The 17,325-nt window shown below is 37.8% G+C and overlaps 1 protein-coding gene across 1 annotated transcript; it reads right to left on the bottom strand.

Annotated features, from left to right (window-relative positions):
* Positions 1-3,628: 3,628 nt before the first annotated feature.
* On the bottom strand, positions 3,629-14,850 carry LOC109828218. The gene is made up of 4 exons (XM_020395247.1): positions 14,611-14,850; positions 14,418-14,497; positions 4,811-5,201; positions 3,629-4,711 (listed from the first exon to the last, which is right to left on the bottom strand). Exons 1-4 carry the CDS (start codon positions 14,848-14,850, stop codon positions 3,629-3,631), a joined length of 1,794 nt encoding a protein of 597 aa, XP_020250836.1.
* Positions 14,851-17,325: the final 2,475 nt, after the last annotated feature.

The raw sequence follows: 17,325 nt of genomic DNA, 5'->3' as shown, positions 1-17,325 counted from the left end.
TTCAAAGAACCTGATTCCACCGAAGCAGAACCACCAAAAAAGAGGTTACATCTTGAACAGAATATGTGAACATAATCAGGAACAAAAAATTGCACCCCTAATATCCGCTGTAAAAATAGACAATTAATCAAACTGATCTAACAATGGCTCATATGACGAGAAGATAAAATCTAACCTGTATTGTCTTGCGAAAATTCCTAGGTTCTTCAGGGTCCTCAAATGGATATGCACCCACTAACATGACATATACTCCACAGGACCATACATCTGCAATCTGTAACGTTTATAAGCTAAAGTACATCAGAAGAAAAAAGAGAATTCTGGACGGCTAATATTATTAGGAAAGAGAAAATGCCTTCAACACTAGCACAGTGAACAGCTAGTAACAAGACATAATGCGCAACAATGACACAAAGCTACCAAGTAACATGACATATAGATTCATATGGCACCATAAACAAAAATAAAAATTCCCCAGAATGCGACTGTAGTTCTACACCAAACTACCAAGTACCAACATACGCAGCATACAAAGTCTAGAATGTAAAGTTAATGAAACGGTAAAAAAATGATATCATTTCAAGGTACTAGGAAAAATAATCTGGTTTTATGATTGCAATGAGTCAATACTTGGACAACATTTCTATGTAACACAAGCTAGAAACATCTTAATGTTCAATTGTGGAATTCAACTTCTGAAAGAGCCCAATGTCTAAATAAAGTCAGTTATATATATTGATAACTTATAAGAATATTGTAAAAAGATCTTCATTTTTGTTCTGGGGTTTCATTTTTTTTGTTGACAGAAACATTGTTGCTGTAAATGGCTTTGGAGATGGTAGTAATTTTTGGATAATCACCAGATAGGAGTAGTTTTTGGATCATCACAAAAATTGTACGAAATAATAGTGTCAAAACTACTTACAATTGTAACATTACAGAGCTCCTATGAAAGGGAATATGGATGATATATCCTGAAACCATTGTAACATTACAGAGCTCCTATGAAAATGGGAAATGGACATAGAGAGGAAACTGGGACTAACAAAGCTATAAAGAACACAATATACCATATGAAAAGGCAAATGTGGCAACAGGCATGCAACTGCTACATGGATATGGAAGGGTTAAAGGCTCTAACAATAAGCTGGGGAATACATGTAATATCTGAAACTGGAGAAATAGAAGAAAAGGCTGGACAAGTAGCATCCAGACTTATTGGAAACATCCGCACGACATGGATTCAAAAACTACTTACAATTATAGCTACTAAACCACTTTCAACAAATAACAAAAAGAAGGAAGGAGATTTTACTACTAATTCAAGCATCCCCCTCTTAATCTTGCAACGTAATCGCAGCATCAAGAAAAAATAACAGTAAAATTATAGCTACATTTACCAAATTATGTCAAACTAAAACATCACGCACAAATCAAAAAAAGAACATTAAAATTATGATATAAACTAATCATTATCCTCATCATCACTTGAAATGATTGGTTCTTCATCACCATCTTCCGGATCATCTTCTTCTTCAATATCATCATTTATCAAATTATCTTCACTACCATCATTCATCCAATCATCGTTCACAACCTCTGAAGCAACAATTTCTGGGTCAATATCATTAAGATGCAATTCTGGAGTTTCAAGGCCCTCTTCTTGAACGAACCAGTGAACATCATTAAACTCGTCTTGTTGATAAGCATCATTTGTCATAGGATCTACATCTTCCTCAACTATCACTCCACTTGTATCCTCGACCTCCGGAACATCCCACACGTTTCTCAATTGCACCTTTTGTACAACTTTCCAGGGTGAACCCAACTTGCAGTCATCGAGATAAAACACTTGTTGGGCTTCCATAGCAAGTATGAATGGTTCATCACCATACCACGTAGAGCTTGTATTAATGCTAGTAAGATTATAATCATACCGTATCATTCTTCTCCTTTCGTTGTATTAATGCTAGTAAGATTATAATCATACCGTATCATTCTTCTCCTTTCGTCTCTACTTGATTCGTCGGTGTTGAACCATTTACACTTGAATAAGAAAACTTGATTCATATCTAAGTACGTTAACTTCACAATACTTAGCAAAACACCATAATAATCATGACTTCCACCAATAAAAACTCCAGGGACATACACCCCACTATTTTGAGTTGTCCGATGATTATCAAGATCTTTTGTATGATATCTAACTCCATCCACGATACAACCAGTGTACGTATGAACACGTAAATCTGGTTTACATGCTAGACAATAAAGTTTCTCATCAGTTGCATCCATCAATCCGTTTTCTCTCTTTTTAATCATCTATGAATAACAATTGAAACAAGAAAGTTAGCATAGTGGTCATATACAATAACTAACTACTCTTTAAAATTGTGTATGAACTTACTTTTTTTTCAAACCAATCGGGGAACTCATTTTCTTGTCTTTCATACAACTTATGGTTACTTGTTTGCCTTAACTCATCCTCATGTTCCCTACAGGTACAAATTAGATAATTCAATCTCTATTCTGAATTAAAAAAATTGAACTCAATACACACAAATGCAAAAAAGACACTTACTTGAGATAAGGTTTCACCTCGTCACAGTGGTATAGTACATACCAATGAGCTTTATTCACTTCCTTCCGGTCCAGTAGTATATATTTTTTTCCGCAGAATGGACGAACTTTCTGAGAGAAAATCGATAAACCATCTACTACTTGGTCATCTTCTACATCGACATTTCGTTCTGCCCGATTGATACAGGTTTCAATCTCACGAAAATACATAGAACAAAATGTCACTGCTTCATTGACAATATATGCTTCTGCAATAGAACCTTCAGGTCGAGCTTTATTTGTAACATACTTTTTATATGTTCCTAAATTTCTCTCAATAGGATACATCCACCGATAGGTAACTGGACCACCAAGCAAAGCTTCACGAGGTAAATGGACTGCCAAGTGAACCATTACATCAAAAAAAGCCGGTGGAAAAATTCTCTCTAATTTGACGAGGTAAATGGACTGCCAAGTGAACCATTACATCAAAAAAAGCCGGTGGAAAAATTCTCTCTAATTTGTACAATATTATAACAATCTTCTTCTCCATTCTTTCCAAGTCTGACACCTTTAAAGTTTTTACACATATCTGTTGGAAAAAAATGGCCAGCTCAACAATTGCAGTGCACACATCCTTGTCCAAATATGAACGAATACCAACTGGGAGGAGGCGTTGAAGTAAAACATGGCAATCATGACTTTTTAAATTATGTATCTTCCCATCGACAATGTTCACATTTTTGCAAATATTGGCAGCATACCCATCAGGAAATTTGACAACTTTGAGGAACTTACAAAACAGCCTACGGTATTCCAATTTCAAAACATATCTAGCATGAGGCTTCTTCAATTTATTCCCTTGACATGTGAGATGCAATTCTTTTCTTATCTTCCTATCTGCCAAGTCCAAACGAGCCTTGTTGGTGTCTTTTGTTTTCCCGTCTATATTCAACAAAGTACCAATGGCACTATCACATATATTTTTTTCAACATGCATCACATCAATATTATGTCTCAACCTGAGCTTGGACCAATACTCTAACTCAAAAGGAATACTCTTTCTAGACTAGTTTAGCTCATGAGGCTCACGGTGTCGCTTTAAATCAGGATTGTCAGGATGTTTTCCAGGCCTAGCTTTATAAACACGATCTAATTGCCGTAATATGTCATCCCCAGAAAATAATCTGGGAGGAGGACGATCTTCAACTAAACCGTTAAAATATTTACTCCTTCTCCACTCATGATCCACAGGCAAATTTCGTCGAGCTCCCATAAAACATAATTTTCCTCTCAACCCCTCTGAAGTTACATCTTCGTTACAAACAGGGCAAGCTTTATACCCTTTTGTGCTCCACCCAGATAAATTTCCGTAAGCAGGAAAATCATTTATAGTCCACAATACACATGCCCGCAAATTAAAATTTCTCCCAACAGAGATATCAAAAGTTTCAACTCCAATATCCCACAATTCTTTTAATTCGTCTATTAATGGACGAAGATACACATCAATGTCTTTTCCAGGCGCTCGAGGACTAGGTATGAGTAATGACATCATTGAATACACTCCTTTCATGCATTTCCAAGGAGGCAGATTGTACGGCACTAGCATAACTGGCCACATACTATAACTAGTGCTCATGTTTCCAAATGGATTAAAACCATCTGTAGCAAGCCCCAACCTCACATTTCGACAATCTGCAGCAAAATCAGGATACTCTTGATCAAAGTGTTTTAACTCGGCAGAACCAGCTGGATGTTGTAGGAAACCCTCTTCATTTTGTCTTCTTTTTTTATGCAATTTCATTTCAGTCACTATATGTCTCGATATATACAACCTCCGAAGTCTCGGCTTCAATAGAAAATAACGCAAGACTTTTTGTGGAACTTTCTTGCGTTTGCCATCACAAGACTTGTATCTCGGCTCCTTGCACACTGGACATTCATCCAGTTTCTTATTCTCTTTCCCATAAAACAGTGCATAGTCATACTTGCATGCATGTATGGATTCATACCTCAAGCCCAATTCTAGCAACATATTTTTGGCTTCATAGTTCGATGTTGGTATGGATGCACCTTTTGGATACGAGTCATTTAACAATTTCAGTAGATTTTTAAAACTTTTATTGCTCCAATGACCATCTATCTTGATCTGCATTAATTTTATAATAAAAGATAATGCAGAGAACTTTGTACAACCCGGGTACAGTTCTCATTGAGCTTCATTAAACAAATAATCATATTTGTTAACATAAATATCGTTCTCATCATCTGTCTCCATACTTATAGCCCCTTGGACATCATTTAACATGTCCAACATCGCAGCATTGTCATCATCATCATCCTCGCTATCACTTTCAAAATCCTCATACATTTGGTCGTCTGTGACATCAACAAAATCTTCCCCGTGCTCAGTCCATGTCGTGTAATGTTGTGCAAACCCATTTACAAGTATATGTCTGCGTATCTCGGGTAGAGAAAGACACGGCAAGGCATTTTGACATTTAACACAGGGGCAACGCGTCTTATTTTCATGATCTAGGTGTTGTTTCGCAGCATCCAGAAATGTTTGTAAACCATTGGTGAAGTCAGGGTTGTGAAACCTATCTCTAACAAACATCCAACTTCTGTCCATCATGTACCTATAATAAAAAACAAGGGGTTCCCCATTGAGAAACAGTATGACCAATCATAAAAAAGATACATAACCAACACTTGTACCTATGATCTAACTTACCTGTGGTTAATCGATAATTATAATATTTTTTTGTTAATTAAGTGATAAAAAATGAGATATTAACGTTGATTATTTATTTATTGAGGTACACTTCAACAGCCATAGACAAAATCAAGCATAAAAGAACAAAAAAAAAGGAAAACAAAAGTTAAAACATTAGCAAGAAGTTACAAATGCAAGCTGGATTAACATTAAAGTGAGAACAAAAAAGAAAAAAATAACAATTTAAGTGATTGTGATTCACAAGGTGTGACACTTTAAGGTAATGAATGTGAGGAGCCCTTATCCCAGTGTAAAGCTAAGTGTGCATCCATGAATATGTTGATCAGTTAACCAACTCGTTAGATTATAAAGAGGATATATTCCTTTCTAACTTGTTGATAATGCATAAGACCTTTAGGATAATTGTTACATGAATGCACCCAAACACTTCAAAACCAACTAAGTTATATTATAGTCAAGCAACCACAAAGTTCAATGACCAACAGTGTTTTCTCAATATTGATAACTGTCTATAGCTTTCTGAAAAGAATGGAGGCAATAAAAATGTTGATAAAATTATAATCCTCAACATGTTCATGTATATGACATATATGGATTAGTCACATACATCTTCAAACATGTCAACTGTAATGTAATAACAGATTCTTCACCAGATGAAAGCGTATATATCTGCAACTAGATGTTCATAACTAAATCCAAGGAAATTTAACATATACGAACATAACTCACATTCCCAATAGGAGAGGATGTGGGTGAACTTAACAAAATAAATAAGCACGCCCTTATTTGCTACCAAATGTCCGCAACATGCATAGGGGAGTTTTTGTTTTAATTCTAATAATTAATTATAATTTCCCATTAATTCTAAGGAAAAACATTAACAAACTCTATATATAAAAAGATGGAGTTAGAGTAATTAGTGAGCATTGACTTACTGAGGAAATCACCGAGGGCGAAGTCTTTGGCAGCAGCCAACTTTTGGTAGTCGATCTTGGGAGCTTTGAAGCTGTCAAACCAACTCAGAGAGCCACCGACCGTGTAGTTCTTGTACCCCTCCATGCTTCGAGAATTGAAGAAGAACACCAAGAGAAGAGATGAGAAAATTAGAGAAGAGATGAGAAAAACTAGGGTCCAAAATTAAATGCAGAATATTTCAAATTTAGGGGAAAATTAGACATTGTAACAATTAACTAAACAATTTTATCAAAAAATTACACTAAATCCACTAACAAGCTTCAGCAATATCACTAGTTCAACAGAAATTGTGATATGAATGCACTATTATATGTTGAACAAATGAACAATGTCAATTACCGGAAAGAGGACCTCTTAGCCCATTTGTAAGAAAAAATTAGTGCAATATTATCTAAAAAGCATGGCATACCAAGAAAAAAAATTCTCCTTCCATAGACCAGAAAAATAGTAGCCTTTAAACTAAAAAATTGAAGTAGGCATTGTAAGATGGGGACCAGTAGCCGGAAAGCAATCAAATATGTCAAAATGAAGTAGGTATCCAAAGAATAAACAAGGACTGACAGAAATAATTAGAAATTTCAAATTGGTTGAGGGAGAGCATGAAATATTTAGATCTTGGTTACTGTTTTCCTAATAAGAACAATAACTAAAATTACTTCTTTTTTGTATAGAATAGAAAAGCAGAGAGTTTTTCTCTACAGAATTACATGCACAGAATCAACAAGGGATTGGGAATTTTCACAAGTTGAAAGAATAATTTAATCTCAATAATAGGAAAATTCAAAATACCTTTGTGGGGGTGAGGCGATCAGCACATGCAATTGCCAGAAATCGGAAAGGGGAGAGACGCAACCACAATTGCACGAATTGGAAAGACCAGAGACACCCAAATCTGTTATTATAAGGGAAAGCGAAGGTCTCAAGGTCTTGATCGAGGTGAGATCGGAGGTCAATTGAAATTTTTGAGAGGGGAGGTTTTGGGTCGTGGGGAGGTACTGGTCGGGTGGGAGGCTGAGATTGGAGGGGTTTTGAGGGGAAATAAAAATCACCTAGCTAGGTTTTGGGTCGTGGGGAGTTCGCGGGTGGGAGGCTGAGAGCGGAGCGGTTTTGAGGGATGAATAAAAATCACCGCCTTTTGGTAATTATAATTCGTTTCCCCCATTTTTTTAATCCCTACAAATTTAGTTTCCCACCTTAATTTTAATAAAAATATCTATTTTTTTAAATTTACTTGAGATATAATTAACAACTCAAATAGACAGAAAAGATTAGATTTTATAATAACTGATAAAAATAAAACTCACACCTCAATTCGGGGATCACCAAAACTCAAAACAATAATACTGACCATTAAAATTCAATTAGAGTTCACCAGCTGTACAAATAATCAAATCTAAAATAAGAGATTAAGAGGGCAATTGAAATTAACCCAAATCATTTAAAGTCTGACGATAATCAGACCTTGATCTAGCATAAAACTTGACCTCGATTAATCAAACAAAAAAGATTTATACATATTGAGGAAGAAAATTGAAAGAATCTATGGGCGAAGTAATAAAAGATTGATTCTGAAAAGATTTATACATATTGAGGAAGAAAATTGAAAGAATCTATGGGCGAAGTAATAAAAGATTGATTCTCAGTACTTACCAAAATTGAAAACTCAATAGATCGGCTGGATGTAAACGAGAACCTCTAAGTTTCAAAGTGCAGCACTGCAACGCCGTGTTGAGATTGAGAGAGATATTAGGGTAAATCTATTCATTCTTTTTTGTTCAAATTTATTTTTTTTATTTTTTAGATTGGTCGCTATTTCTCCCGCTATTTTTTCGATACATGTAATTTCTCCGACTTCCTCACCAGGACATCCCGCTTTTCTTTTAGATTGACGGTATATATGTTAGCTTTGACTCTTTCTTGTTTAAATTACATATTTCTCCATGTACACGGCATCAAAGAGAGTATATCTATTAAGAGGGTTAAATTTGATATTTTACTTTGACCATGTTTAGAGTTTAGGGTTTAGGGTTTAGGGGTTAGGGGAAAATATAAACATATGTATATCTTTCAGCTATCTTTTCAAAGAGAAAATTTGTTGTGATCAAGATTGAAAGATCTTACTACGATAGGATACCCAGTTGAGGCATTAAAACATACTCAAAGTGGAAATATCTTGCTGAGACATAAATATTTAATTGAGGCGGATATATCTAGACAAGCTTAGAATGTATGATTTAATGAGTGTTTAGAATCGAAGTAATGCCTAAACTTGTGATGAGAATCTCCCACATCTCAAAGCTAATGTAGTTTATATCTATTTTCATTGCCAAATAGGAATAAAAGATTTCATTGCATGTTTGGTTTATATCTATTTGGCGGGTTTTGCACATTTTTCCACCAAACTAATAATGAGAAAACTATTATTTCCTTGCTAATTGATTCTTTTAACGAGGAAAGAGTTCCTCGTAAAACAAAAAAAAATTAGTGAGGAAACCTTCAATTTGTCGTCAATGAATTTGGCTGGTGTTGCACATGTTTTAGCCAAATTAATAATGAGAAAACTATAATTTCCTCGCTAATAGGTTCTTTTTGACGACAAAACGGTTCCTCGTAAAACAAAAACTTTTAGCGAGGAAGCCTTAAATTTGTTGCTATTGAAATTGGTGGGTTTTGCACATTTTCCGCCAAACTAATAACGAGCTAATTGATTCTTTTGATGAGGAAACGGTTCCTCGCAGATTATGGATTTTCAGTGAGGAGATCATACTTTGTCGCTGTTACATTTGGCGGGTTTTCCTCTATTTTTTGCCAAAAGAACAGCGATGAAATGATTATTTCCTCGTTAAATGTGCATTTCGCGATGAAAAAGTTCATCACCAAAATTATATATTTCCTCGCCAATAAAATAACTAGTTAGGAGACCAAATTATGATCATCTTTAGCGAGGAACTAAAATTTTTATCGTAGAAGGTGGTCTACTGTGAGGAAAATATATTCCTCGTAGAAGGCCTACTGATATTTACAGAGGAAATAATATTTTTCTCGTCGAAAGTGATATTTGTTGAGGAAAATAATTTTCTCGCAAAAAAGTTGGTCGCTAAAAGACCTGCCTGTTGTAGTGAATTTAGAAACATAAGTGAGCAAAAGCCATCAAAGTAGAACCGAGGAACAATTTTTTGATAAGAAAGTAAACTAAAAATACTTAATTTTTTTCCGTCAATTCAATTATCAACATGAAAATTTAAATTTGGTGTAGCTTATTTAAATGAACATTAAAGAAAATAAATAATCACAATACAAAAGTTTAGAGACATAAGTGAGCAAAAACCATTAAAAAAGAACCTAGGAACAAATTTTTAATTAAGAAATGAACTAAAAGTAAGGGCAAAATTTGCAAAGAAATATTGGGCAAGAATTTTCATAAGTTTGCCTAATTTTACATCCTTTTCCCTTGTTAGCTTCGAAGTGATGAGATAAAGCTTAAAGCCTTGACTGAGGCCCAATAATTGAAAGGTACTTGGAGCGAACGAGCACCCACACTATCAAATCAACCACAGCCCAATATCTTAGCCCGTCATATGTCGGTATTTGGTTTGGGGTCATAGTAAGGGTTAAATATGAACATATATTTCTTAAAATTACAGTTAAATACTCGATCATATGTTAAAAAATTATAAGAACTACGTGCATGTGAAATTCTCTTAAACGTAGAGCCAGTGTCAATTCTCAACAGTTAGGTTAACTCATAAGTCTAAATGTCTAATCTGCCCATCTTTAACATATGACGACAAAAGCGAAAACCAGAAAGGAAATGGCATAACCTAGGGGCACAATCCTAATTAATGACATGATGGATAAATGCCAAAGTGTCTGCTCTGCTCACGATTCATGTTGTGGATTGGGGTTTAGATTAGGGTTTAGTGTTAGGTTTATGTTTTGGACAAGCTATATATATATTCAATTCTAAACGGAAAAGAACAACTTGGACTTACAACTGTACTTCGAAAATTCACTTTGTCGACTGACTGTTCTTTGGATTCCTGTATATTTGCTATCTGCTGAAAACCTATGAGTTAGGTTCATTAGATGAGGTTAGGCTTGGTCAACATAAGTTGACCAAAAAGATAAAGCATGATTTGAGTTGATATTGATGTCCAAACTTTATAAGTGTTCAAGCAATCAACCATCGTAACACTGTTTTAGTAAAATGAGATTGTGTCATTTGTTCCTTAGATCGAAATTGAATCACATGTCGTAAAACTATTACATAAACAAAGATATTTGAGTGTAAAGCTACTATGTTGGAGAAAGATAATTGTCAATCATTTTTTTATATAAAATATATGAGAAGAGCGAAATTTAGATTTGTAAAAGGACATTGTACCTACATCAAAATTTTAATGTTGCAGTCAGATTTGAGGGTTATGAGTTATAATCTAACACACTCTATAAGTTGAAGACCTTTTTTATGGGCCAAAAAACTATACTCACGGGAGAAAAAATCATTTTTAAAAATCTATTTCAAATTTGTGGCTGGTGAGACTTAAATATGGATATTTGTTCTGATATCATATCAAAGATCCATTCCACGACACTCGAGCTCCAAGATTGTTGTAACAGTTAAGCGTTTGTAATTTTGTAATCTCACAAGATTCATTGTCTTTAAAAATTTTACAAGCTAATATCACTCTTGATGCTTTACTATTTGAAGGAGAAAGGTAATGTTAATCACTTGTAACGTTTAAAATATGTCATCGATGATAAGTTCATGTTGTAACAAATTTAAGGGCCTCTTATTCACAGTCAAATGGTTTCACAGAATTTAAAGCATTAATTTTAGTTCTCTGATTTTTTTTTTAATGGGTGTAGTTCTCTGATACTAGCATCCATGTCACTTAAGAGTTGGTCTTACATAGTTACGTGTATATTGATGTGTGTGTGTGTGTTTTTTTTTTCTTTCTTGTTGGTGCCAAGAGCTACATAAAATAGAAATTTTGCTATAAAGAAAGTGGAAAGAGATCCATACGCATAGGTAGAATGTGGAAGAACTCGCGTGCCTAAATAGAACTATTAGAAAATTAAGATTATATTTTGAAGTATCACTTTCATTTCAGAAAGTACTATTTTAGACCTCGGAGCACCTAGACGTTTTGAATATGATTTATTATTGGGTGTACAAAGTATGAAAAACAATGGAGATCTAGTTCGAGACTATTATAAGACAATAATTGTATATATCAGCAGCAAGATCATAGAGGTGCTCACAACATCAAATTTATAAGGATAAATTACACTAAACCCCTAAGAACTTTCAGGCTTTTGCACTAAGCCTCAAATAACTTTCAAATTCGCACTAAACCCCTAATAACATTTTGGAATTGTTGAAATCCCCTAATAAGTTTCTCAGTTTGGCAGTCAACCCCCATAAATTAGAACCATAATAAAACAACATCAAAGGTTATTTTGAAAGGTATTGGGGGTTCAGTGTAATTTATTAAGGAATTGAAACCGACCAGACGAGACGACACCCTTGTGTCGACTCGAAAGGCGGTGCTAGTCGACTCGAAGCCAGTCGACACGAAGCCCGACCGAGCGAGACGACACCCATTGTGTCGACACGCCTTGCGGTGTCAGTCAACACGAAGCTCGACCAAACGAGACGACACCCCTTGTGTCGACACGAAAGGCCGTCTTAGTCGACACGCCCTATGGTGTCAGTCGACATGCCCTGTGATTCTTTCCTATTGTATGATATTCTGTTAGTATCTCGACAGATTACTTACCCGTTTTAGTTCTAACAATTATGTAACTAATTAGGCAGTTTCAGATATTCTGTAACTCATTGATTCTCTTGTAATCCTATAAATATCTCCTAACATCAATGAAAAAGGCTATGCCATTAATTATTCAGCATTTACAATTCTTTACGTGGTATCAGAGCAGTTCTAGACCTTCTCCCACCACTCCTTTGCAAACCCTAGCCGCAGTCTTCACCATGTCGACTGATTCTCATATCATTATCATCCCCAACCCAGAAAATCCAACCCAAAACCTTCAACTCATCAACACTTCCCATCTATCTATCCATAAATTGACCTCCACAAATTATATTGCTTGGAAAATCTAGATTGAGGCCATTCTCATCGGCTACGACCTCTACAATTACATAGATGGATCTCATCCATGTCCTCCTCGCACCATCACCACCAACAACGTTGAAGCTCCCAATCCAGATTTTATGCATTGGATTCGACAAGACAAACTGTTGTTTGGCGCCCTTGTCGGTTCCATCTCCCCCTCTCTCGTCCCTCTCATCCAACAAGCGACCACTTCTCGTGAAGCATGGCAGACTCTCACCAACACCTATGCTCGCCCGACACGTGGTTACATCAAGTAAATCAAGGACCAGATCAAGCGAGCCACGAAGGGCTCATAATCCATTTCGGATTATATGCAATATGTCAAGTGCCGAACTGATCGCCTTGCTGCACTTGGCAAACCAATGGACCATGAGGACATCATTCAAAAAATCTTAAAAGGTCTCGATGATGAATATCACCAAATCGCTAATGTAGTAGAAGGCAGGGACAACCCCATCTCGTTTGAAGAGCTTCATGAGAAACTCATCAACAGGGAACTCAAGCTTCAGCAGTCGCAATCTCGCAATCCGTATCAATCCCACACTCCGCCACTGCTAACGTTGCGTCGACCAGGTATAATGGTTCACATCGCTCCTCGTCCAACAAGGCACGATCTTCACACTCCATTCTAAGACAACAGCCGTCTCAGTTTCTGCAAGCTGTGTCTCGCTAGCAGAGGCCGTATCTCGGCAAGTGTCAAGGATGCTGATAACAAGGCCACACCGTCGCGCAATGTCCTCTCTTTCAGTTGGTACCCGCCTCCTCGCAAGGCGTCACTCGCACCTCGCACACTGGATCTCAGTGGCAACTAAAGGCACATGTTGCTACAGCATCAGATGCCGAAACTCCAACATGACTTCTCGACAGTGGGGCATCTCACCATGTCACAACTGATCTCGGCAACCTCTCCCTTCATGCTCCATACGATGGGTCTGACGATATTATTATTGGTGAAGGTACTGGGTTACACATTTTCAAAATTGGCTCCTCTTCTCTTAAAGCATCCTCCCATACATTTAAATTACATGATATTTTATTTGTTCCTAACATGAAAAGAAATCTTATTTCCATATCTCAATTTGACAAATCAAATAATACGTCCATTGAGTTCTTACCATCTTCCTTTCGTGTGAAGGATCTACTATCAGGGGCAACACTGCTAGAAGGATAACCTAAAGATGGTGAACCTAAAGATGGTGTGTATGAATGGCCGACCTCGTAACTCACACCTCGTCCTTCGGCCCACTCCAGTGTCAAAGTGTCTTCTAGTGACTGGCATCATCGTCTTGGTCACCCATCCAAGTCAATTCAACGTTATATCATCTCTAAATTCGGTCTAGCTTTAGATTCATCTAATTCAAAGCAATCTCATTGTAATGACTACCTTTGCAATAAAAGTCATAAATTACCTTTCTCTCAATCATCAATTGTGTCTACTTCTCCTCTATAAACTATTTATTCTGATGTGTGAACTTTGCCTATTTATTCTGTCGATGATTACAAATACTACGTTATTTTCGTAGATCACTTCACTCACTACATATGGCTTTACCCTCTCAAACGTAAATCTGATGTCGCCGCTATTTTTCCTCGTTTCAAAGCCCTTGTTGAAAATTACTTCAAAAAGAAAATAGTAACCTTCTACTCAGATAATGGGGGGGGAGTACATGGGTCTTACCAAATCTACTGGACTGGCGACATATCTATCCACAAATGACATCTCGCATCTCACCTGCTACCTCACACTCCAGAACATAATGGTTTTTTAGAACATAGACATTGTCATATTGTTGAAACAGGTCTTTCCCTTCTCTCTAAAGCCTTCTTACCACTCTCCTTGTGGTCATATGCCTTCTCTACTGTAGCCTACCTCATAAATCGTCTCCCTACACCCACTCTTCATATGACATCTTCCTTTCATAAACTCTTTAAGTCGCCACCAAACTACTCCAAACTTTGAGCTTTTGGCTGCCTATGTTATCCTTGGCTTCGTCCATACTCACCTCACAAACTTGCCAGTCACTCCATGCCTTGTGTGTTCCTTGGCTACTCCCTTACACAGAGTGCTTATATATGTCTTGATCTACAAACTCAAAAGACTTTCATCTCGTGTCATGTTAGATTTCTTGAGTCTGAGTTTCCCATGTCTAAATTCAATCCGCATCTCGCTTGCCCCGATGAGTCAACATATGACACCTGGCTCTCACATCGTGTCATTCTTCCGGATTCATACACATCATCTGAAGCTTGTTCCAAAAACTCCCTACCCGTCGACTCCAACACACAAACGAATATGGTAGAATACCAAACCTTGCCTCTTGCCCTCCCTCTCCCTCTTCCCAACCCACCTCGCACTTCGCCTACCCCCACAAACACCTTGCCTCCATAACTACCCGCCCCAATACCTAAATCAGCACCTAGAAACTTGCCCGCCATTCCCCTGGCCTTACCCCCACCTGTCCAAGTCTCAGACAACCGATTACCACCACCTTCGACCCACACCTCGCCTATCATCACCCGTTCCCGAAACAACATTCACAAGTCTATCAACAAACTTAGCCTCTCTGCTCAACTCGCCGTAGATATTGAACCCACATGTGTAACATAGGCTATCAAAGATGGCAGATGGCGACAGACGATGTCTGAGGAGTTTGATGCCTTGGTTCGTAACGACACCTGGAAATTGGTACCTCCCAATGGTGTGCAAAATATTGTGGGGGTGTAAATGGATTTTTCGACTTAAGCGCTTACCTGATGGCTATATAGACAGGTACAAAACTTGCTTAGTGGCAAAAGGGTTTCACCAAAGACCAGGAGTGGACTACCATGAGACGTTTATTCCGGTTGTAAAGCTGACCACAGTTCGTCTCGTCCTCTCGCTTGCCGTCAGCCGAGGTTGGGATCTTTGTCAACTCAATATCAACAATGCCTTTCTACAAGGCACTCTCACTGAAGATGTCTTCATGGCTCAGCCTCAAGGTTTCGTTGATGTCGACAACCCACATCATGTCTGCAGATCGCGGAAGGTGATCTACGGTCTCAAACAAGCTCCTCGAGCTTGGTACAATGAGCTTCGACAGTTCCTTCTTACATCTCGCTTCTCGAACTCAGTTGCCAACACCTCCTTGTTCATTCTCAATGACAATGGCATAACTATCATGTTACTTGTCTACGTTGACGACATCATCATCACAGGCAACAATGCAGCATCAGTTTAGGACTTCATCTCGGTTCTCGCATGTCGCTTCTTGCTCAAAGACCTCAGACACTTGAATATTTCCTTAGAGTTAAAGTTGTTTCTCGTCCTCAAGGTATTCTCCTCTCACAGCGAAGATACATTGCCGACTTGCTGACTCGAACAAAGATGACTGATGCTCGCACTGTCGCAACTCCACTTGCCACCTCGTCCATCCTTACACTTCAGTCGGGTACAACCCTTCCTGACCAAACTGAGTTCCGAGCTATAGTTGGGAGTCTTCACTATCTCTCCCTCGCTCGTCCAGACATTGCCTATGTAGTTAACAAACTTTCATAATACATGCATCGTCCGACTACAAACCATTAGAACACCACCAAGCGACTTCTCAGATATCTATGAGGCACCATTGATTACGATATCATGTTACATCGTCAATCACCTCTCATTCTCCATGCCTACTCAAATGCCGACTGGGCAGGTAACAAAGACGACTTCACATCCACCAGTGCCTACATTGTATATCTTGGTCGAAACCCGATATCCTAGAGTTTGAAGAAACAACAAACAATGGCTCGCTCATTGACTGAAGACGAGTATCGGTCGATCGCTTCTATGGCTGCCGAGTTGAGATGGATCACATCTCTTCGATCTCAGCGAACTTGGGTTCACATCATCAAAACAGCCAGTAATCTACTGTGATAATGTGGGCGCAACAAATCTCTGCTCCAATTTGGTCTTCCGTTCGCGAATGAAACATGTGGCTCTCGACTTTCACTTCATTCGAGAACAAGTTCAAGAAGGCATCTTAAGAGTCACTCATGTGTTTTCCACAGAGCAACTAGCTGATGCACTCACCAAACCACTACCCCGCACGCATTTGCATAACTTGCTGATCAAGATTGGTCTCTTCTCAAGGAGCTCCAACTTACGGGGGCATTTTAAGGATTGCAACCGACCAGACGAGACGACACACCCTGTATCGACTCGAAAGGCGGTGCTAGTCGACTTGAAGCCAGTCGACACGAAGCCCGACCAAACGATATAACACCCCTTGTGTCGACACGAAAGGCGGACTTAGTCAACATGCCCTGCGGTGTCAGTCGACACGAAGCCCCGACTGAACGAGACGACAACCCTTGTGTCGACACGAAAGGCGGTCTAAGTCGACACGCCCTGCGGTGTCAGTCGACACGCCCTGTGATTCTTTCCTATTGTATGATATTCTGTTAATATCTCGACGGATCACTTACCCCTTTTAGTTCCAACAAATATGTAACTAATTAGGCAGTTTCAGATTTTATGTAACTAATTGATTCTCTTGTAATCCTATAAATATCTCCTAACATCAATGAAAAAGGCTATGCCATTATTCAGCAATTACAACTCTTCACATAATTTACCCAAAGATATTAGGCGTTTTCCACAAAAAGTTATTGGGGACTTGGTGCAATTTTGAAGTCATGGGGGTTTCACCCAGAACGCTAAAACTTATTGCGAGATTAGTGTAATTTCCCCAATACATAATTCAACAAATACCAAATTAATTCCCCAAAAAAAGAAGGGAGAGATTATTAACAACGTTAAGATAAGTCTTGAGTAAAAATTGTCACACACCCATACATCCCAAACATATAATATTACATCACCACCTATTTTACCCTCTCTAACCTTCCATCTCCGTGAGAGACTTGACTAGTAACCATCATTAATTC

The sequence above is a fragment of the Asparagus officinalis genome, unplaced genomic scaffold (assembly GCF_001876935.1).
Source record: "Asparagus officinalis unplaced genomic scaffold, Aspof.V1 AsparagusV1_Un853, whole genome shotgun sequence".
Lineage (NCBI taxonomy): Eukaryota > Viridiplantae > Streptophyta > Magnoliopsida > Asparagales > Asparagaceae > Asparagus > Asparagus officinalis.
The sequence above is the reverse complement of the archived record's forward strand: the minus strand, read 5'-3'. Positions and strand labels throughout refer to the sequence as shown.

What these genes read in the sequence shown, in the direction of transcription:
- LOC109828218 (XM_020395247.1), bottom strand. Translation starts at nt 14,850, where the DNA reads ATGGCGGGCAAGTTTCTAGGTGCTGATTTAGGTATTGGGGCGGGTAGT. An exon ending in TGACACGATGTGAGAGCCAG is followed by an intron (nt 14,498 to 14,610) that starts GTGTCATATGTT and finishes TTGAGTTTGTAG; the next exon opens with ATCAAGACATATATAAGCAC. An exon ending in ATGATGAGAACGATATTTAT is followed by an intron (nt 4,712 to 4,810) that starts GTTAACAAATAT and finishes AAATTAATGCAG; the next exon opens with ATCAAGATAGATGGTCATTG.